This window comes from Wolffia australiana, chromosome 14 (assembly GCF_029677425.1).
Source record: "Wolffia australiana isolate 7733 chromosome 14, ASM2967742v1".
Classification (NCBI taxonomy): Eukaryota; Viridiplantae; Streptophyta; class Magnoliopsida; order Alismatales; family Araceae; genus Wolffia; species Wolffia australiana.
In genome coordinates, this window is record NC_135848.1 from 3197989 (window position 1) to 3219673 (window position 21685).

Sequence of the window (21685 nt, forward strand, 5' to 3'; positions counted from 1 at the left end):
GAGAGAAAGAGAAAGGGAGGGAGAGAGGAAGAGAGAAGGAGAGAGGGAGTGAGAAAGAGAGGGGGAAGAAGAAGAGAGAGAGAGAGAGAGAGAGAGAGAGAGACGAAGGGAGAGGGAAAGAGAGGGGGGGGGAAGACGAAGAAGGAAGGAGAGGGGGAGACGAAGGGAGAGGGAAAGAGAGAAGGGGGGGGGGGAGACGAAGAAGGAAGGAGAGAGAGAGACGAAGGGAGAGGGAAAGAGAGAGAAGGGGGGGGAAGACGAAGAAGGAAGGAAAGGGAGAGAGAGAGAGACGAAGGGAGAGGGAGAGAGGGGGAGAGACGAAGAGAGGGGAGAGCAAGGAGAGAGAGAACGAGAGAGGGTGAGGGAGAAATAGGGATCGGGGATTCGGACAGATCGTTCGGATCTTCGATGGGATCGGGCATTGGAACAAACGAATCCGAACACCGATCTGTCCACTTCAGATCCGATCCAAACACGATCTGCGCGTATGTTATGATCGAATGTTCGAATAAGCACCGATACGAACACGTTGTTCGACTCGGATCAAATCGAATGTTCAAATCCAGCAGCCCGAGCGGCCCCAGCAGCCGCCAGCGCAAGCCAGAGGCCTCCTGCGCTGCCCAGCAGCCCCCAGCCCCAGCCAGCAAACGCAAGCGACCGCCAGCGGCGGCCGGCCAATGACCGCCGCCGGCACCCGCAGCCGCCGGCCAATGACCCCCAGCGGCGCCAGCGACTGCCAGCGGCTGCCAGAGAGAAAGACGCTGGCGGTCGCTGGCGCCGCTGGCCATTTGTTCGAACCTGTTCGAACAAGGTCGATTAAATGGCAATCTAAAACAAACGAACCAAATTGTTCGTTCGAAACTTTCGATCGAACATGAACAAAGGGTCTGTTCGATCGAAAGATTCGAACAGATTGTTCGAATCTGCATATGTTAGTTCAAATCTGTTGATCAAGATTCGAATGATCAGATCCGATCCAATGCCCGATGCCTAGGGAGAAAGAGGGACGGAGAGAGAAAGAAAGAGAGAGGGTGAGGGAGAAAGAGAGAGGGAGAGAAAAAGAAAGAGAGAGAGGGTGAGAGAGAGAGAAAGAAAGAGAGAGAGGAGAGAGGGAGAGAGAAAGAAAGAGAGAGGGTGAGGGAGAAAGAGAGAGGGAGAGAAAAAGAAAGAAAGAGAGGGTGAGAGAGAGAGAAAGATAGAGAGAGGAGAGAGGGAGAGAGAAAGAAAGAGAGAGAGGGTGAGGGAGAGAGAAAGAAAGAGAGAGAGGGAGAGGGAGAAAGAGAGAGAGAGGGAGAGGGACAAAGAGGGAGAGAAAAAGAAAGAAAGAGAGGGTAAGAGAGAGAGAGAGAAAGAAAGAGAGGAGAGAGGGAGAGAGAAAGAAAGAGAGAGAGGGTGAGGGATAGAGAAAGAAAGAGAGGGTAAGAGAGAGAGAGAGAAAGAAAGAGAGAGAGGAGAGAGGGAGAGAGAAAGAAAGAGAGAGAGGGTGAGGGAGAGAGAAAGAAAGAGAGAGAGGGAGAGGGAGAAAGAGAGAGAGAGAGAGAGAGAGAGGGAGAGGGGCAAAGAGAGAGGGAGAGAGAGAGAGAGAAAAAGAGAGGGAGAGGAGAGATAGAAAGAGAGAGGGAGAGGGAGAAAGAGAGAGGGAGAGGGAGAGAGAGAGGGAAAAAGAGAGGGAGAGAGAGAAAGAGAGAGGGAGAGAGAGAGGGAGAGGGAGAAAGAGAGAGGGAGAGAGAGAGAGAGGGAAAAAGAGAGGGAGAGGAGAAAAAGAGAGGGGGAGAGAGAGAAAGGGAGAGGGAAAGAGAGAAAGAGATAGAAGGAGAAAGAGAATAATCTGTGGCCAGGGGGTAATGAGTAATGATCTGTGAATGCTCATTTGTCGAAAGAGCGGGACATGAGAATCTATCCGTTTAGCAAGCAGAGATAACCTCATGTTAAAACCAAAGCAATGAAATCAGTTGACGGTGCATAAATCATAAATTCCATGAAACCATAGCTATTGAAAGACTTTATGGTTCAACCAGGTGACAAGGCATGAACATAGTCAAAAACACCAGAAACGTATGTCTGAACCTGTTGCACAAATTTCTCATTAAAAAATATCACACTCTCATCCAAAATAATTTGGGTTCCATAAACTAACAATAAACGACCAAGAGTATTACCTTGGGTCAGGTTGGTCTATTCCAACCATCCCATGCTTCAATTAATCCAACCAATCCCAACCCGATGACCCGACCCATGAGTAAACTAACCCAACCTTATAGTTCCAGATCGTCCCGGACGTGGACGATGGACAGGACCGGACGAATTTCGTCCCGTCCGACATCCAGAGTAAGTTCAGGGATGAAGGACCGGACGGCTTTTCGTCCAACAATAAAAAAACCGTCCCGTCCAATCATACCGGGATGGTTTTTTGTCCCATCCAGTCCTCCCGGGTCGAATTTTCGTCATGAAATTTGTCCCGCACGAAAAAAACCCATTTTCTATTTTTAATTTATTAATATAGATTTTTCCAAGTTTTTTAGGGAATTAATGAGGAGATAGAACGCAAAGGGACATATGTACAATTATTTCTGAGTGGCGTCCATTTGCACGCACGTAAAAATACAGGGACTTAGATGCAAATTCTCATTGTGAGGCCACGTGGCAACATCTTGACCGTCAGATGAGAATCCGGCGGTTTTCCGTCCAGATTTGTCGGACCATCGTCCGAGACCTCCGGATCGACAGTTATTTCGTCCCACAGGACGAAAACCGCCCCGTCCGGTGGTCCCGGGGATGAAATTTTGTCCCAAAATTTGTCCGTATCCTCGGACAGGACGATTTTTTCGTCCCAGGACGAAAAAATCATCCTGTCCACGTCCCTGAACTATACCCAACCTGACCATCCGACCCGTAGGTCGACAAACCGAACCCACCCAAGATTAACGGGTAGAACCCGGTCTGGGTCGGCCCAACCCAGGTTGACTTTGGGTCAGATTGACCAGCCATCTTAACCAGATTGACCACCCAAAAATAAATAGTTCAATATAATTTGCATAAAAAATTTTACATACCAACATGGGCAGTGGAGACAACTCAAACTATTTAGAAAGCCTATTTATTTTTGCTGTTCCTCTCTCTTTCTACTGCTCTCAGTCTCTCTCTCTCTCTGCACACCATATAAAAGCAAGAAATAGCTGACAGCGAGAGAGGGAGAGAGAGAGGCGTACCCGCGAAAAGAGCCATCAAGCAGAGGAGGTGTTTCTCTCTCTAGATTTTCTGTTCCACTTTGGAGCCGTCTCAATCAGCTGGTGGGGCACCAACTGTCTCTCTTTCTTGGAGAGTTTCTTGAAGTTGCTGACTCTCAGCTTGGCGATCTTCGCCTCCTCTTCGGCGGTGATCTCCCTCACCACCACCGTCAGCCTGCAATGCGGCCTAACCATTATCCCGCTCCTCCCTTTGGCATGATATGAGACCCGCTTCAAGAACATGCCCTTCCCCACAAACGCCTCCGCTGCCCATGATTAAAATTGAGGAAGGTTGAATTTGCATTGTAGAGAAGAAGTGAAAGAAAGTGATTTGTCTTGAGGTGTAACATAATTTCTCACCAACGATAAGCCTCTCAGGATCTAGCCCATGGTTGTGCGTGGCATTAGCTCTTGCAGAATGGAGAACCTAGAGAGAGAGTAAAATAAATATAAATGTAGAGAGAGATGAATAAATAGAGACAGACGGGGCGATACCTGGTAGACAGTTTTGGCAGCGCGCTTTACAGTCACTTGGAGTTGCAAAATAGCATCCTCCACACGCATCCCCCTGATGAGCTCGGCAACCAAGTTCATCTTCTTGGGACTCTACAGTAACGAGCCAATAATATTTAATAGATGATAGGGACTTGTCCGTAATTTATCTTGGGATTTCCTAGCCTATATGAGGGCGGGAAACCTAAGCTCTAGGCTAGTTTGGTCTTCTCACTTCTCTCTCGCTTCTGCTGCTCTAAGTGACTGAATTGTCAGTATGCAGATATAAAATACAAGTTTGTTAAAAAAAAAGAAGATATAAGTAAAAGATTGAGGGGGATATGGCGTGACGTCCAAGTTGGCTTCAGTCTACAAGAGGTAATATGATTTAATATTTCTTAGGAAACATGTTTTTCGGGATAAATAATGTCTTTTGGGTCAAATAAGAAGATTCTTTTTTACCCAAGACTTCGGTAATGCCGACACATAACACAAGGTTTAAAGTCCAGGATGCATTGAATCTACCTGTCTGATGCCTTTTTTCACTGCCTGCACTCTAGAAGGCTTAGAAGTTGACGTCGATTGACCTTTCCCAGAACTTGATACAGGTCCCAAACTCGGCACCAATGGTGAAGAGATTGGTGCCATGTCAGTATCTGCCTCAGCTAAGAGGGCTCTTGACGAAAAGATTCCCTGCCCATTAGACAAAATTAATAAGGCATCACTCATAAGGTAAACGCTACTAGTCTTCTTTTATTCTTCTTGATGAAAGCAATTCGTCCATTTCTTCATCATCGTGGATGAATCAAATACTCAACTACGAGGAGGCATCCACCAACATAAGCAAAAGTTTGATGTTCAGCATATTCATGGAAAAAAAGAGAACTCGAAGCCAGAAAAAATTGCAAGGATTAAAGGTGTCAAGCATTTTGTGTACACGTAAGATGTAGATGCATAATAAAACAGTACACTACCATGTGCTGAAGATATCTGTGGAGCATTGATGGGTTGAACGCGGAATCCTTGTGTGACCGCACAAACTGATCTACACCTATACAAGAAAAAAAAAAACACTCCTAAATTAAGGATGTTCTGAATTGCTCAGGAAAGATATAAGCCTTAGAATATCAAATATAATTGGACCAGAAAGGCAGAATAGAGATCAAAACTCATCGGTTGAAACTAGTTAGACCCCTTTTCTACCGAAAAATCAATTATCACAGAATTCAAAACATGTTTTTTCGGTATTCATTGTGTTTCTTCCCATTGTAAGCATGGCCAGAAGTAATCCGACTAGTTAATTTCGAGGATCACCATAATGGGCTAGGTAATTAACAATTAGTTTTCCCAGTCAAAACGCTTGTAACCGAGCGTTTATGAATATAATTTTTATTTGTGAGACCCTAAACCAGAAGGAGATCGACGCTGGAGAAGGGACCAGTTTCTTGGCATTCTCCAAGGTTTACGCTATTAGAAACACTAGATAAGTTCAGGAAAAACTCAGAATTGAAATTCGGATTATGATTGTTCTTTAAAAAATTCATAAATATAGCCTTCAGGAACAGGATAGGCGAAATTGGAGGGAGTCCAATTAACTTAATCGGATTTGAATTGTTCAAAAAAAAAAGAAAAAAAACTTACTCGAATTCGAAGAGCGTGTTACTGTAGAATACGACTTGACACATCTTTTCGGATATTGCTCTAGCTGACAACGAACGTTGCGCAGGGCAGATCGTAAATGACGCCAACCATGCATGGCCCCAATGCTGAAATTGATTCGCAATTAACAAATGATTAATCTTCACAACAAATAAGGACCTGTGAATGAAACATACGACTCTAATACATGGTTAATCGCAGATAACAGCTAAAAATCCAACGATCCCGTATCCTATCCATTATTTCAGCGTTGTATTTAGAGAAATATGGAGGAATATCCCAAGAAAAATAAGGTTGCAACATAATAATACCGCCCGGCAAAAATGAACACATTTCTAAATTCGTATCTAACAGGAAATCAAATCCAGGCAGATGATCTATCCACGAAGATGCTGTAATCATGGAGAGAAGAGAAAAGATAACCCGGATAAGAATCATAAAATCTCAAGCTCGCGCTAAACCGCAGAAAAAATAACAATGATGATTCGAGCAACATTCAAATCAAACATTGCATCAACAATAGACAACGGATATCCTTCAATCAATAAAACAAAGATATGACGGCAATGCAGCCCCCAAAATCCATGAAAAATAAAGTAATTTTCAGGAATAAACGAAGAAACGGTGATTAAGGAACGTTAGATTGGCTCACCACGCGATCTCGCTCTGCAAGTGACGTTGTTCGAGTGTCAAAAATCGAAACCCTACTCAGCCAAGAAGACGAAGAACATCAACGGTTAACTGGTTAAGGGAGAGTTTATGGGTCTATTATTAATGGGCCCTAACCAAATTATACTACAAGTTAAAAAAACATTTTGGGCCTAAATTATAGTTTTTATATTTCAAATTAGACATAGTATTAGAAAGAGTTTGTCGATTCCTAGCTCGTTCGGAACTATAGTCAAAGTATGCCCAAAGCTATTAATACTATGAAAATACTAAGAAAAACAAAATTAAAAAACATTTTGGGCCTAAATTATAGTTTTTATATTTCAAATTAGACATAATATTAGAAAGAGTTTGCCGATTCCTAGCTCGTTCGGAACTATAGTCAAAGTATGCCCGCAAGTCTTATCTCTACTACTACTAATAGGGATTAACGTACCCTTCTGGATGCTGATTGGCTGACAAGGAACGGGTCCAGAGACCCGCTTTAATGGATCAAACGTGTTAGACCCGTTTTCTGTTTTCATTGCCACGAAAACCGTTTTCTACTACTACTAATAGGAATTAGTGTACCCTTCTGGACGCTGATCGGCTGACAAGAGAGTGAGAGAGAAGAGGGGGCCCGCTCTCCGATCCAGAATTTTGCGCTGGTTTAGGGTTTCTTACTCTTCTTCTAAGATGTTGTAGAGGCACTCGAAGAACAACAACGACCTCGTGTTCTTCGCGTACGACGAGAAGAGGAAGCTCAGGTACGGCACGCAGAAGGAACAACTCGGCAAAGACTCGATCAAGCCCTTCGATGTGTGCGGCCTCTGCCTGAAGCCCTTTGTATCCCCTCTCTACTGCCCCAAGGGACACATCTTTTGCGAGGAGTGCATCCTCGAATGCCTCCTCGCTCGGAAAAAAGACATCCACCAATATAACGCCCTCTATTAGTCGATTTCTTCCCTTCCCTAGTTGAGACAATTATGTCTTTCTCTCAAGAATTTCATCGTCTGATTTGATTTTTTTCGTCATGTTTTTCTACATTTCAAAATTGATCTCTTTATATATGCCGATCTCTAGATTTTCTAGGGGTCTTCGAAATTTAGTTCCTTCTTATTTATCATCTAAGAGGCTTTTATGATTTTTCCCCAATTTCGTCCTACTATTTTATTCCTTCCAGGATATTGATCTCTTTATATCTCTCACTCACTTTCTTTCTATTTCTCTCCAGATTTTTAATGGATCCTCAAAGCTTTTTCTTTAATGGGAGTTCTGGTTTTCTTCTAATTTCTCTATCTGTCTCTCTCTCTCTTTCTGTTTTCTTTCTACATCTATCTCTCTATCTACATTTTCATGGATGTTCAAAATTTCCATCTTTTCTTTCTCTAACTTGTACCAATAAAAACCCTCTTATTAATCTTATTAATCTAAAAAAAACTTCTATTGGGTTTCTACTTTGCACCGCTCCTTCCTGCTTTTTAACTCCATTTTTCCCATTGATCTCTCTCTTTTTGTCTATCTTCCCGTTGATTGTCCATATCCTCTCTCCCTCTTGCTCTTTTCTCTGCGTCGTATTCTCTCTCTCTCTCTCCCTATATCTTCGCGCAGATCCTCTCTCCCTCTTGCTCTTTTCTCTGAGTCATATTCTCTCTCTCTCTCTCCCCTTATTGTCCATATCCTCTCTCCCTCTTGCTCTTTTTTCTCAGTCATATTCTCGCTCTCTTCCCCTCATTGTCCATATCATCTCTCCCTCTTGCTCTTCTCTCTCTGTCTCTCTCTGTCTCTCTCTGTCTGTCTGTCTGTCTCTCTCTCTCTCTCTTGCATCCATGATTTTTCCTGTTTTTATCCCTCCTTATTTTCCTTTCAGATTTGTTATTGATCTCTCCTGACCCATCCATTTCCTTCTCTATCTAACTCTGTCACCCTATCTCTCTCTATCCGTCTCTTTTCCTCTCTTTCCTTCTCTATCCGATTCTCCATCTATGTAACTACCCCTTCATACTATTACCCAATCTTTTCTTCAATGTTTTTAGTATTGACAAATTGTTTTCATCTCTAAACCCTAAAATTTAACCGCTCACCTTAAACATGCACCTAACTCTTTAGTGCTCCCATCTCTACTACTACTAATAGGAATTAATGTACCCTTCTAGACGCTGATTGGTTGACAAGGAATGGGTCCGGAGACCCTCTTTAATGAATCAAACGGGTTAGACCATTTTTGTTTTCATTGCCACGAAAACCGTTTTCTGGAAGGGCCATCAGCAAACAATAAAATTTTGTGAAAAAGCACCTCACGTTCATTTGCTCTTCTTCATTTTCCGACGACCTCACTTCCCTCCCTGCCATCAATTCTTCTCTACTCGGCACCGGAAGTTCCTTTCTGACAACCTCACTTCGCTCAATTGATGGCGACCACGACAACGCACTAGTACCAAACGTGCCTCCACCTTCTCACGAGACGTCCTGCGTCATGACATGTCACCAACGCTAACTTCAGAACTGTCCTTTGACGTGACACGTTGACACGTCGCCAATGTCGATTAATATTAGGTTTTGAATTTACAGTTATCTTATTTTCTCTTTCCTCCAAGGCCTATACATAGGCCAATGTTGTAAGAAAGACGTGGTGAATTTCTTTTGGAATTGAAGTTTCTTCTTCTAAAGTGAAGTTTGCCCTAGCCGTCTCCCGTCTGAGCCGCCGCTGCTGCCTCTTGCCGCCGCCGTCGCTGTCGAGAGAAGACCACATGTCCTTGTGCGCCTACACGCACTACCGACTACCCACGCCTGTCGCACTCACGTCCACCCCCGCTGGTCGCACGCACAGCTGCCAGCCTGTGCCAGCCGCACGCACGCATAGTGGCCAGCCCGCATTGGCCGCACGCACGGTCGCCCGCCCACGCAGCCGTCTGCCCATGCGGCCGCCCGCCCAAGCGGTCGCCCGCCCATGCGGTCGATCGCCCAAGCGGTCGCCCGCCCATGCGGCCGATCGCCCAAGCGGTCGCCCGCCCATGCGGCCGATCGCCCAAGCGGTCACCCGCCCAAGCGGTCGCCAGCCCAAGCGGTCGCCCGCCCAAGCGGTCGCCAGTCCAAGCGGTCGCCGCCTAAGCGGCCTTCCCATTTAGTATCCAGGGGTTTCAGACCCTCAGTTTGCAAGTGCACACCCTGTATACTGCTTAGTTTCGGGGCGCTGCCCCGAACCCCGCAAGGGGGTGACTCCCCCTTGACCCCCCACCAATTGACCGCACAGTTGGATCCGCGACACCCTATCGAAGCGCACGTCACTCGCCCCCGCCAATGACGCGTCAAGAATTACCCGCATCACCACGGCGCATTGTTCTAGTGTCGAGGTAATTCTACCCTCTTTGGTGTCGGTGTTCTTCCACCAGTGTTCCTCAATTGTCTTTCCACCGCTGTTGGATTAGTTGTTCAGGCTTTTGAATCTTCCCGTGATTGGTTGATTAGGCGTCTTTGAATCTTCTCGTGATCGACCGTTCAATTTATTAAAATCGTCACTTGCTTAACCACGGTGGTTGAAAGACAGTACTCCTACCCTCGGTCAAGGAAAGGGGCTGCACCATCAGTAATTACACCAAATTTAAATCTTCAAATTCGATCGTGTGAATTGTGGTCTGATTTATCCTACCCTAGTCAAGCTAGCCTGCCCTACCCGACCAATCCCATCATCCCGCATCACCTATCATCCTGCATCAGTTTCATTTTTTGACAACCTCACTTCCCTCCCTACCATCGATTCTTCTCTACTGGGCACCGGCAATTCCTTTCTGGTAACCTCACTTCCCTCCCACATTGAAGATCTGCGAGTTCAGATATTCCAAGGTTTGACATTGTTGGCTCCCAAATTGAAGATTTGCGATTTCAGATATTCCAAGGTTTGACATTGTTGACTTTGTATATTTAGACTTTCAATCTTTTGTGATTTTTCTCTTTCGAATTTAGTCTTTGGTGTTCCATTCACATCCGAAGTCAACGGTCAGCACGCCTGATTATATCGCTCTTGAGGTCTTATATAAGAGAGAGTACGACGGGAAGGTATATTTATATTTTTCTGAATAAAATATAGAAAATGGGCTTAAAAAATAAGAAATATTTTTTAGATGCCCTTCTATGCTTCTACTGTCTGAGTAATGAAATATTATATCTCTCTGTATTATTTTGGATATTTCATTTTAAACATACATGTCTACTACTAGTAATAGAAATTCATTTAGCCTTCTGGAAGCTGCTTGCGCCCGCTACTGAGCGCAATCGTTGGTCTGAGCAAATTGCGTACAATATGAGGATATTCCTTGCAGCTACCCGCAATGTGGCAAACGTTTGACCACATTCTCTTTGAGGCATGATTGCAATATGCGCTTCGTGCAAATCGAAGATGTGGCTACAAGAATGCAAACCTACCTCTAGTCAGCAAAACCGAGTGTTCCAGTTATGCTACAAGGATGGCAAGGTCGCGTTGTCGGCGTTTCCCAACCCGCCGGCATCGTGTCTTGCTCTATTGGAGGGGACGACGGAGGAGGCAAAGCACTATCGTAATTTTCTTTGTGCCTACAATTCAGCTTTTAGTTTCATGTCCAGCTGTGCAAATTTTGACCATTCGCTTGTCGACAACTGTGTCGTGCCAGCGTGTACACGTACCACATCCAAGGCGACGTCTATCGTCGGATCTCAAATGCTTTGCAGCCCCCCGTTGGTCAAGCTCCCTGCTTTGCTCAAATCTACATCTACGACATGGACTAACAGATCGACCAACGAAGCTCAGTCTTCTCCGATCTGCATCGCAGCATCCTTGAAAAGGTCCATGATGTGATGGCGGTGGCCAATCCCTTTGTTCGCTAGTTTCAAGCGAACAACGAAGAATCATTTCACTCTGCATCAACCTAAGAGTTCGAGCTACAAGTCGGCGAGCCTTCTATCCGCAACCGCTGTCACAATCAACCCACAGGCTCTAAAGTCAATGTTCTTATGCCTGGAGACGGAATCAAAGGGGATGGAAGGCGAAACATTGTTCTTCAAAAGTGTGGTGTGGGCCTATAGCTCATGAGTTAGCTCAATGGGGCGTATGATCCACTCCACTTTGTGCTGCTCTTTCCATACGGCAGTCCGAGGTGGAGCCTGTAATCGAAGGATAGAAGCAAGGTGACAATGAACTAGTTTTATGCATACCACTTGATGGTTCGAGACACATCAAGAGTGCTTCATCTTTCTGGCCGGCTATTTCAAGAATATGTTGTGGATGCTTACACCAAGGGTTGGTTGATCAAGTTGCCGCCAACGTTTTTGCCGCTCCTGCATGGAGGATGATCATTCTCCCCCCTTCCTTCACTGGTGTCCCGCACTATATGCAAGAGTTGTACCAGGATGCCATGGCCATCGTACAAAAGATGGAAAAGCTAGGTTTGTTCATCATGATGACTTGTAACCCAAACTGGCTTGAGACAGGGAAGCTTTGCTACATGGCCAGAAGGTGCAAGATCGATTTGACCTCTGTTGTCACATTTTCTGGTTGAAACTAAAGGAGTTCCTCCATTTGATCATCGATAAGGAAATATTCGACAAAGTTAAAGGTCGTGTCATCGTCATCGAGTTTCAGAAGCGTGGTCTCCTGCATGCACACTTGCTCTGGATACTGGATGATTCGTACAAGCTAAAGACTCCTGAAGACATCGACAAGATCATTTGTGTCGAGTTACCAGATCCCAGCCACAAAGAGTTGTTTGACTATGTGACGACACATATGATACATGGCCCTTGCGGTTATGCAAACCCACGATGCCCGTGTATGAAGGACAGAAAGTGCTCCAAGAAGTTTCCCAAGGAGTTCATCGGCTCAACCCAAGTCAACAACGATGGGTACCCTCTCTACCAGTGCCGCAATGATGGTCGCGTCATCCAGAAGGGTTCGCATCTCATCGACAACCGCTGGGTTGTTTCGTACAACAAGTATTTGTGCAAGGTGTTCAACTACCACATCAACGTGGAAATCTGCTCTTCCATCCGATCGGTGAAGTACATGTACGAATACGTCTACAAGGGCCACGACAGCATTGAAGCCAGAGTAGCTTCAAACAATGCTCTAATTGACGGTACCGTCGTTGGTGTAGCTCAAGAGCCTTCATCACGCGATGAAGCCCAAAAATATCTTGAGGCACGATACGTATCTGCATCAGAGGCTTTTGGGAGATCTGTGAATTCAACATGCAGAAGATGTATCCAAGTGTGTACGCCCTCCAAGTTCACAATGAGAATATGCAATCCATAGTGTATGTTGAAGACGAACCGGTCAGTGACATCATGGACAGGTCGCCATGCACACCCCTCCCGGAGTTGATGCGGTACAACAGGGAGCATCCGAATACAAAGTGGTCAAGCCAACGCTACACTGTGACTTTCCGTCGTATTACACATGGAACAATTCCACTCGACGTTGGTCACAACATCAGCAACTGTAGTGTATCCGAAGGGTGCACTTCATGAGCCCTCATGACACTACGCAATACTACCTCCGGTTTTCATCACGTTCTAGGTAGGACATGTTAGGAAGATTTGTGCACTGTTGATGGTGTTGTCTATCACACGTATCAAAGAGCTGCTCAAGCATGTGGCCTACTCCACTTAGATGAAGAGTTCGACAATGATCTCGCGTTGGCGTCAGGCGTTGCTTCTCGCCGTCAAGTTTGCGAGCTCTTCGCGATGATGCTACTCTACTGTGACATCTCACAACCAGACGTGCTTCTTGAGAAGTACCTTGACGCCATGTGGGAGGGCATCCGTTTCGCGAATGGTGCTCCGCAAGTGACTAAAGCGATACATCAAAAAATGTTGAGCATGCTCGAGTCAATCCTCTATCACAGCGGATCTTCGCTCACATCGTTCCCAACGTTGCCCTAAGGCATTGAACTCCCACTGACAGATACAGAATGGGGGCCAAGCCAAGGAAACGACATCCTGCCTGTAATCTTCGTAGTGGAACGCCTACAAGGCATCTTGAACAAAGAACATCGACAACTGTACGACGCAGTATTCGAAGCCATTGAATTGACAGAATATGCTACAGAGGGCAAGGTCTTCTTTGTCGATGGGCATGGGGGCTCTGGGAAGATGTTTCTCTACACAACTATTCTAACATAGACCAAGGCCTCTCGCTCCAACGCAATCTCGACTGCGACAAGTGGTATCAAGACGCTTCTTCTGGACGGAGGGCGAACGCTGCACTCGACATTCAATATTATGACTCCTGTCACTCGCATATCAACATGTGAAATCTCACTTGACTCCAAGATTGGCCGTCAAATTCAGTCAGCAAACATGATAATTATGGATAAAGCGCCAATGATGCGCCATCACGTGTACGAGACGTTGGATCGATCGGTTCGAGATGTGATGAAGAGCATCGATGCAAGTTTGGAAATAGTTCCTTTTGGTGGCCAGGTCGTCGTGATGGGAGGCAACTTCATGCAAATCCTTCCAGTCATACGGAAAGGCTCACGCTCATTGATCGTTGTTTCATCCCTCAACTAAAGAGATGTATGTCGCCAGTGGTCTGTTTGTTGCCGCCGAACCAACGTCTGTGTTTTTCCCTACCAACAAGCGTGGAGAAAGTTCTTACTTGCTGTCGGAGAAGGACGTGTTGGCCCTGATGTCGATCTTTGAGCTGAGATTCATTGCGTCTCCTCACTGTCGGAGCTGATTGCCCAGGTGTATAGCACCTTTAAAGATGGCGCAACTCAACTGACAGCGAAGACAATTTTGATGCCTCTAAAAGATGATGTGGTCTAGGTCAACAACATGGTGCTCGACGTCTTCCCAAGTGAAGTGATGGAGTACTTCAACTTTGACGCAATCCCTCCTAGTGAAGTCAACAATGAATCCCTCTACCCAACCGAGTTCCTCAACACGATTGATGATGCAACATTGCCGCTCCACAAGCTACGACTCAAGATCAGGTGCATTGTGATCCTTCTCCGAAAGTTGAACATCGTGCAAGGTCTATGCAACGGGACTAGGCTTCCAGTGGACTGCTTTTTCCTACAATGTTCCAAGCCACAATTCGACTCGCCTTCGCCATGACGATTAATAAGTCCCAAGGTCAAACTCTCGACAGTATGGGGTTATATCTACCAAACCCGCTTTTTATTCACGGCTAACTCTATGTCGCTCTCTCAAGGACGCGGATCGGTCTGGCATGAATCGAGTTTTGCGAGGGCGGCGCAAACAGACCCACTATGACTTACGTTCCCAGTTGCCCAGCCCAAACTACGACAACGAAACCCTAATTCGAGATGGAGAACAGCGAAGAACCAGTAATCTACGCAGCTTCCTCTGAGATTACCGTAGATGTGACATACACCTTTCCCTTTGTGAACTCCGCCATTGTCGATGCAACTGACAAAAAAAGGGCCAAGAGGAAATACACGAGATCCTTCCTCGAATTTATCATATTCCTTATTGGAGATGAATAGTGGAAGAAATGGAGTTTACTGCGTGAGGGACTCCAATCTAGGGTTTTGCAGGAGTGCGATGAACTGGTTGACAATAGGAGGTTATGGGAGAGGAAGAATGATGACGTCGTAAGCAAGGGTAAGCTCACCCCTCTTCGTAAAATGATCTCTAACATCTAATTGAAGCTGATTACATCTGATTACATAGGAAATACCTAGGTCATGAGGTAACCAATTTGAAGGCAAAATTGGCTACCCGAAGATATCCTGGCACCACTTGTAGGTTTTCGCTATCGAGGAAGAGTCCAAGGTATTAAAACCACATTCTCCTTCTATCAACGACATCATTTTGTTTATCTATCGATCCACAAACTTATTAGCGTCACTCTGTTGATTTCTTACTTTCACGAAAGCGGAATTCTATTTGTACCAAATTGCGTAGCAATTTCTGTTAAATGAGGTTTCTAAGAGATTGAAGATATTCTAGTTAGTTTTGAGATAAATCGAAAAATTTGGCTGACTGGATTATTTGGATGCGTGAAATTCAAACTCCTCTTTCTCTAGGGAATATCTGAGAAACAATGCCCCTTAGAAATCAAAGATATTTTGTAAAAAATAAAAGAAAATAAATCAAAGATATTTCAGTTTGAAGATCAATTAGGAATCTTTATTCATCTATTATTCCATCAATGTTTACCATCATTCTGTTGAAGTTCCTCAATGCAGGCCTAGAATTTCCATGCCAACTAAGTGTTGGGTTCTAGTGGCCTTGAGATGGATGAACAATACAAAACAATGCGCAGCGGAAGTCTTTTTGCGAATCGAATGGCATCAACAAAAACATTGAAACGAGGTACGTTTGCACAAATCTCATTCGTGATTTCTTCGATCCCGCAGCAAGACGAGTCAAGCTGCTCAAGTGTGCAACCTCTAGACGTATCCACGCGGTCCTCGGCGCGTCGGATCTCTACCTTCTCGTGGACGAGCCCTGTTCTTTCTCCGTCGGCGTCGTTACGTCGTCCCGATCACATCAGGGATGGAGAGGGAGTGTGGGGAGAGTGGAGAAGAAGGGGAAAGGCCCCTGAACAATTCTGGCCTGGGTGAATTTCGTTCAGGGCCTTCCCCTATTTATACTAAGTGGGTATTTTTCATAAAACCCCCAAAACTTAAGTATATCTTCCAACGTCCAAAAGACTATTTACGTGTGACCCTCTAGGCCCATGTATCAGTGTAGTTAACGACTCCAACGGCCCAATAACCTTTATTGGCCTTCCAAATTAATTAACTATATCATCATATAGACTAATTAATGTCGGATCAATTTAACCCAATCGATAGGTCGAGACTCCGACACGTGGGGTGCCAAGCTACACCTCGTGTCCTAGAAGATACAAAGGAGTGTGTATCGACTCACTCATGGAACCTGTTCATCATCGGTTACCGTGTATGTATAATCCCTCATCCCCTTGATGCTCCTTGGATGACATAGGGTATGGTCAACTGTCAAACCCTAATCGGTCATCCGAGTTAGTACTAATGCATTCGAAAATCATCGAAGAACTCTTCTCCGATATTTCACTGCCTTGGCCAAGGACTTCTTTGCATTGTCTTCCTTGAGCTGTCACCTCTTATACCGAGGGTGGACGATCCCATCTTGACCACTCAATCGCCTTCGTGTACTTCTTGATGCACGCGAACTAAGACCGCTTAGAATCCCATGATTAGAGACTCGTTGGCCATAGCCAAAGTACAACCGTCCGTCCACAAGACGTCTTTGGTGTCTCAGGTCTAAGGACCACTTACACAACCGTGACGTGAATCTACCTGATTGACAGTTCGGTATAATACCATTCATGGATTCGTACGGATCAATTCAGTGAACTCTTTCACTAAAGAGCACCCACTATCTATCCTTAGTGTCGCCACACTAATGGCCACGGGACTGGCCATACTCATCATATGAGTGAGGCTAGATAGTGCTATTCTATCCGGATACTTTGATGTCCTTCTCATGTATCCTTTGAATAGGAATGTTTAGAACACATGCTTAAAGACGAGTGATCTCCGTGTTATGATCTCATCATAATTCACTAAGTCTGATCATGTATTCATGGACTTCATTATACGCATCACACGTGCACTATAATGAATATGTTCTATTTATGAATATGGAATGAGATGTGGAATGTGTGATTGGCTTGCCGGCCACATATATTTCCATCACTAAGAAGATATTGTTAGTGAATCACTGGATGTAGGGAACCGATGGTTCTGTTTTGGGGCCTAAATTATATTTTTATATTAAAAATTAAACACATTATTAAGAAAATTATGCATCCTAGTTTAGCTCATCGACAAAAACATTATGAGAAAGTGCATGCTCTCTGTATTGTGTTCCAACAATGTTTCATCTGTTACCATCACCGGTCATCTTGTTCTGACCTTACAACAAGAAGTAGAACTAATGTCTTTGTGCCTTTATAACTTTCATGCATTCCATCATGTTCCGTCAATGTATGCTAGTGATTTGATATAGGAATTAGAATGGCCCTCTTTGACGGGGACCATCTAGCACCGAAAACCGGTCCCAGCTAGTGCGTAGAGTGTGGGTTGAAGGAGATATCTGCCCTTCAAGTATGCAGCCTAGTCAAGGGACCCCTGGAGGTTGACGTTACCTTCTTCATGCTTTTATGTCTTATTTTTGTTTGTGTATCAAGCCTACATATTCAGGTCCATATTCACTCTCTATGTAGAGGGGATGGGGTCCCCCTCGTGGGCAAGAATAAGAGAGAGAAAAGAAGAAAAAAATTGCAATTTTTATATAGTTATTTTGATTTTTTCGACTTATTTACAACTTTTCCACTACAAATTTGGGATTACTTGGAAAACCCTAATTCATGCCGTTGTCGCCGCCGCTGCTGTTGATGCAACCATCGCCGCCCTCACGCTCAAGCTACCCCTGCACGCACCCGTTTGCACCGCCCCACCCGCCATTCCACCGTGCTCGCCCAGTCGCCACTTCGTCATGCCTGCCGACCGTCTGCCCTCACCCGGGCTTGCATGTTGCCTCACCCGTTGGAACTCCCGTCATGCTCGCATGCCGCCACGCCGTCCCCCACACCCCCACCGCACCCCCCCACCGCACCCCGCGACACCTCCGCCCCACAACGCCTTGCCCGCACTCGCCCACGCTGCCTGCATTTGTCATTCGCACACCGCAACCTGCGCAGTTCAGATTCTGCCCACGTGCCACCTCCGCCTGTTGATGTATCCATACTTATGCTTGCAATTTAACATTTTTAAGGGTTTATTAAGTTATATAGTGGAATTAGCATGCATATTTCATTAGAAATGCCATTTCATGCAATTATTCACTCATTATGTCAATTTCCTATATTTTTAAGAAATATTGCGTGACTTAAAAAACATTCAGTGACTCATTGTTAGATTAGAAAGAAAAGAAAAAAATATAGATTTAATAAAAAAATATAAAATTGATAATTGAAAGAGCTCCTACGGAGCCGCCAAGGAGTCACAGCCAAGGCTGCAACCCAACCTTAGTCGCAGGCGCAACCAAGGCCACAACCCCTCAAAGCGTCCCAAAGGTGTTCAAGGCCAATTCCATCTTTATATCAATTGAGTTAATATTCATTTTGGCATTTATATACCATTTTGGGCTTTCTGAAAAGGCAATTTGGGATAAATAAGACTGATGTTTCATGAAGTTCCAGGCCAAGGCACAATGTATCGAGTTCTCATCAGGCCCGCGGGCCGCCATATGCATAAATAATAAAGCGAATAAGACTTTGGCCTTCACTTTGACCCTACTCAAAGCCTGCGTCTAAATGCGCTTTTACTAAAACGAACAATATAATCTTGAATGTCAATCTTCTCTAGGAAGATGAACGGTCAGATTTAGTTGGCATTTTTTTTTATCTCCGTCCTCTTTGACAAGTGCCAATTCAGTGACTACGGCTGACGCGAACCAATGAAACGAGGCCACCTGGAGAACTTGCTGATGTGGATGTTGTTGACTGGGAGAGGACTGATAACACCCTAATTTTTGTCTTTATTTCATGTTATTAGCACAATTTTATGCATTTAAAGAGCTTAAAATCAGGTTGTTATCATATATTTACATGAAAATAGTGTTTTCAAGTGATTTCTGATTTTTCCCTAATTTTCTGTTAATTCTATGAATTTTAAAGGATTTATTGAAGCTCGAAATAATTATTTTTGAATGAAAATGGCATATTTAATATTTTATTTCGATATTTATCAGCATGGGAATGAATTAGAGAATTTTATAGAATTTTATAGAATTTTTTAGAATTTTTCACGAATTTTTAGGATTTTTTTGAGATTTATTTGAAGAGGAAATGTATTTATTTCAAGGAAAAAAAGTATATTTATAATATAAAAATAAGTATTTTTATTATTTTCGAACTCTCAAGGGTCTTTTTGCGAACTTTCGTTGCAAAAAGACCCTAAAAACAGCTCTCGGTCGCCACTACAGGCGTAAAGATCCAATTTAAAATTTTACAGGGTTTTATTGCAATTTTTAATATATATGTTTAATGTTTATAGGAGAAATCGAAGGAGAGAGAGTGTGCCAGGGGCATATACGCAATTACTTTTGGGCGGCGTCCAAAAGCAATTCCAGGCTTTTTAAGGACCTTTCTGCAAAAAGAAGGATTCAAAATGCGTCAGCCAATGAGAGAGCGACACGTCATTGCGTGTTTAAAAACGAAATTAATAAATAAATCAATTTTAAATCCAATGGATTTAATTGGTTTAAAATTGATTTATTAATAACTTTTGATCCTGAAGTTCAATTGAGATAATTGTTTTATGGATGTGTTCGTCTTGATCCCCTCTTTCTATCTGTACGGTTGGATCATTCAGATTCAGCCTACATTGATAGATAAATATTAAGTACTAAACGGGGGTAAAATGGTGATTTTTACCATATAACCTAAGTATAAAAGCTAAATTTCGAGAGGGGAGCTGATTCTTGATGGTTCTCTATCACAACTGCAAGACAGAGAGGAGTCCCACCCTGGATCAAGTTATCTGGTACTTTTTCCTTGATTGTATTTGGATTTGTGCATTTTGAATGAGATTAGTTCAATTTCTTGTTTCTTCTTCTTGGTTTTGATCTGAAATTCTAAATCGCTTGGCTTGAGCGGCATGTACAAGCCCTGATTAGGATTGAGAGGAGAATTTGAGGGATTCAACTAAGCATTCAACTGCATTCCAAAGAAAACTCTAAAAAAATTAGTTTTAATTCTTAGGAGATTAAATTACCCCATTTCAGTTATGAATTATCAAAGTTGCAAAAACAAACCAAACTCAAATTAAAAATTCCCTTTTAACCTCTCTAATTTACCTCTTGAATCCTTTTATTAGGATCAAAGAAGCCAATTTAGAGCTCCATATTTCTTCTATTCATCTCAACTCTTCTACCCCCCTTTCTAAATGCTCATCTAATTAGGGTGACTTGATCCTCATTGAAGATCAAATTCAGTTTAATCAGAGTGAAACGACCAATACAATCAGCAAATTGAATTCCTTACTAGCTTCCCTTGGACGACACTCGTACTTATCACTATACGTCTTAAGTGGAGTTCTTATAAATTTTATTGCATAAGCCAAAATACACAACAACAAGGGCTAAAAATTGCATAGTTTTTACCCCTATTTTAGGCTTATCAAGGACCATCAAAATTAAAGGGGTCCACGGCTATGATTTAATCGTAGTCGTTGAATCCCAAAGGCGTGGATCTCATGGTCCAGGGATCTCCGTCGTTGGAGCCGTTATTATGGCGATGAGAAGACTGAATTCCGCTGATTTGTTACTGGAGACCTGCAGCACAAAGATCCCATATCGGTCAGGACTATAGTGCAGGGATGAAGACGGGACAGTTTTTTCGTCCGGGGACAAAAAATTCGTCCCGTCCAGGGGGTGTGGACAAATTTGCAGATGAAAATTTGTCCAGCGGACAATGAAACACGATTTTTGTCTTGTCGGATGAAAATTTTGTTCGTCCGAAAGTCGTGGACGGCGGACGAACGAATGTGGGATGAAAAAAATTGGTGAAATTTGTATTAAATTTCCAAAAAATGTATAGATTTGCAATAAAATATGTAAAAGTCATTATTGAATCCTTAATTAATAATGAACATAATAAATCTTAATACATGCCAATTTCATCTCAAATCATTGGATTAAATTGCCAGATTAATGTGTGGATTTACAATAAAAGTTGGAAAGGGCAATATCTAATCACTACTTAGTAAAGCTTATAATCAATTTCCATTCATTCCATTCTCATCATATTAAATTAAGTCTATTTTTTAATTTCATTGGTTTAGAATAATAGTTTAATGTCTAATTAGGGTAAATTAAAATTTCCAGAATGGCATCTTTATTTGGATTATATTCTGAAATAATGCAAAAAAGTAACAACGAAATGGAAAATGTCATTACCTCCCCCCTGTAGTGTAAGTATTTTTTATTACAGTTGAGTCCCGTTGCTATTCAATTAATTTAATTTAATTGTGCAGTTTAATTAATTTAAATTAATTATAGATATGGAGAGATTTCTTTACAATCAGCACGTATTTTCTCAAGGTAACAAGAATTTTCTGGTCTTATTACTTATTAATATATTTTGCTAGTAAAATATTATGTTTATGGGTTCAATTTTGATTTCTTAAATCAATGAATAGGAAAGACAGAAACATAAAAAATTGGTTCCCTCTTTAAGAAATTTAATATTGCTTTTCTGGAGGTTAATTACTCGATCTGAGTATTCACTTTGATTTTTTGTCCATTTCTCAGTCTGTCAATGTACAATTTTGATTAAATATTCAAGTACAGCTTTTTACAAAATATAGAGTTTGTTACTTTGTTCCATCCAATTAGGTTTCTAAGCCATAGAATTTTTAGAGAAGTACCTTTAATGAGATTAAAACTCAGTGTAAGATAGTGTTTTAATTCTCACACCTTGTGTAACTACAATTCAAATGATTGTTGATTGATAAGTAGTGAAGTCGACTCAACAAAAAATAGGTGTATAATCTTAAAATGTGATAGTTAAATAATCTTAAAATGTCATACTTTTCATTTTTCAAATTAAATTAATTTCTAGCCATCAACTTACTTAAATGTTCATCCAGTTCCTATAAATACTG

General features: G+C 43.1%; 1 protein-coding gene across 2 annotated transcripts; it reads right to left on the reverse strand.

Annotated features, from left to right (window-relative positions):
• Positions 1-1903: 1903 nt before the first annotated feature.
• Positions 1904-6132, reverse strand: LOC144712331 (uncharacterized). Of its 2 annotated transcripts, XM_078586577.1 has the most exons (8): positions 6031-6132; positions 5361-5485; positions 4694-4770; positions 4245-4412; positions 3723-3833; positions 3588-3654; positions 3210-3493; positions 1904-2067 (listed from the first exon to the last, which is right to left on the reverse strand). In XM_078586577.1, the coding sequence occupies exons 2-7, from the start codon at positions 5473-5475 to the stop codon at positions 3225-3227; spliced, it is 807 nt and encodes a 268-aa protein (XP_078442703.1). In that variant the 5' UTR covers positions 5476-5485; positions 6031-6132; the 3' UTR covers positions 1904-2067; positions 3210-3224. The 2 variants fall into 2 exon arrangements, with proteins under 2 accessions (XP_078442703.1, XP_078442702.1); XM_078586576.1 differs by lacking the exon at positions 1904-2067 and having other exon boundaries at positions 2999-3493.
• Between the last annotated feature and the right edge of the window lie 15553 nt (positions 6133-21685).

What these genes read in the sequence shown, in the direction of transcription:
- LOC144712331 (XM_078586577.1), bottom strand. Translation starts at nt 5,475, where the DNA reads ATGCATGGTTGGCGTCATTTACGATCTGCCCTGCGCAACGTTCGTTGT. An exon ending in AACACGCTCTTCGAATTCGA is followed by an intron (nt 4,771 to 5,360) that starts GTAAGTTTTTTT and finishes TTTCTTGTATAG; the next exon opens with GTGTAGATCAGTTTGTGCGG. An exon ending in ACAGATATCTTCAGCACATG is followed by an intron (nt 4,413 to 4,693) that starts GTAGTGTACTGT and finishes TCTAATGGGCAG; the next exon opens with GGAATCTTTTCGTCAAGAGC.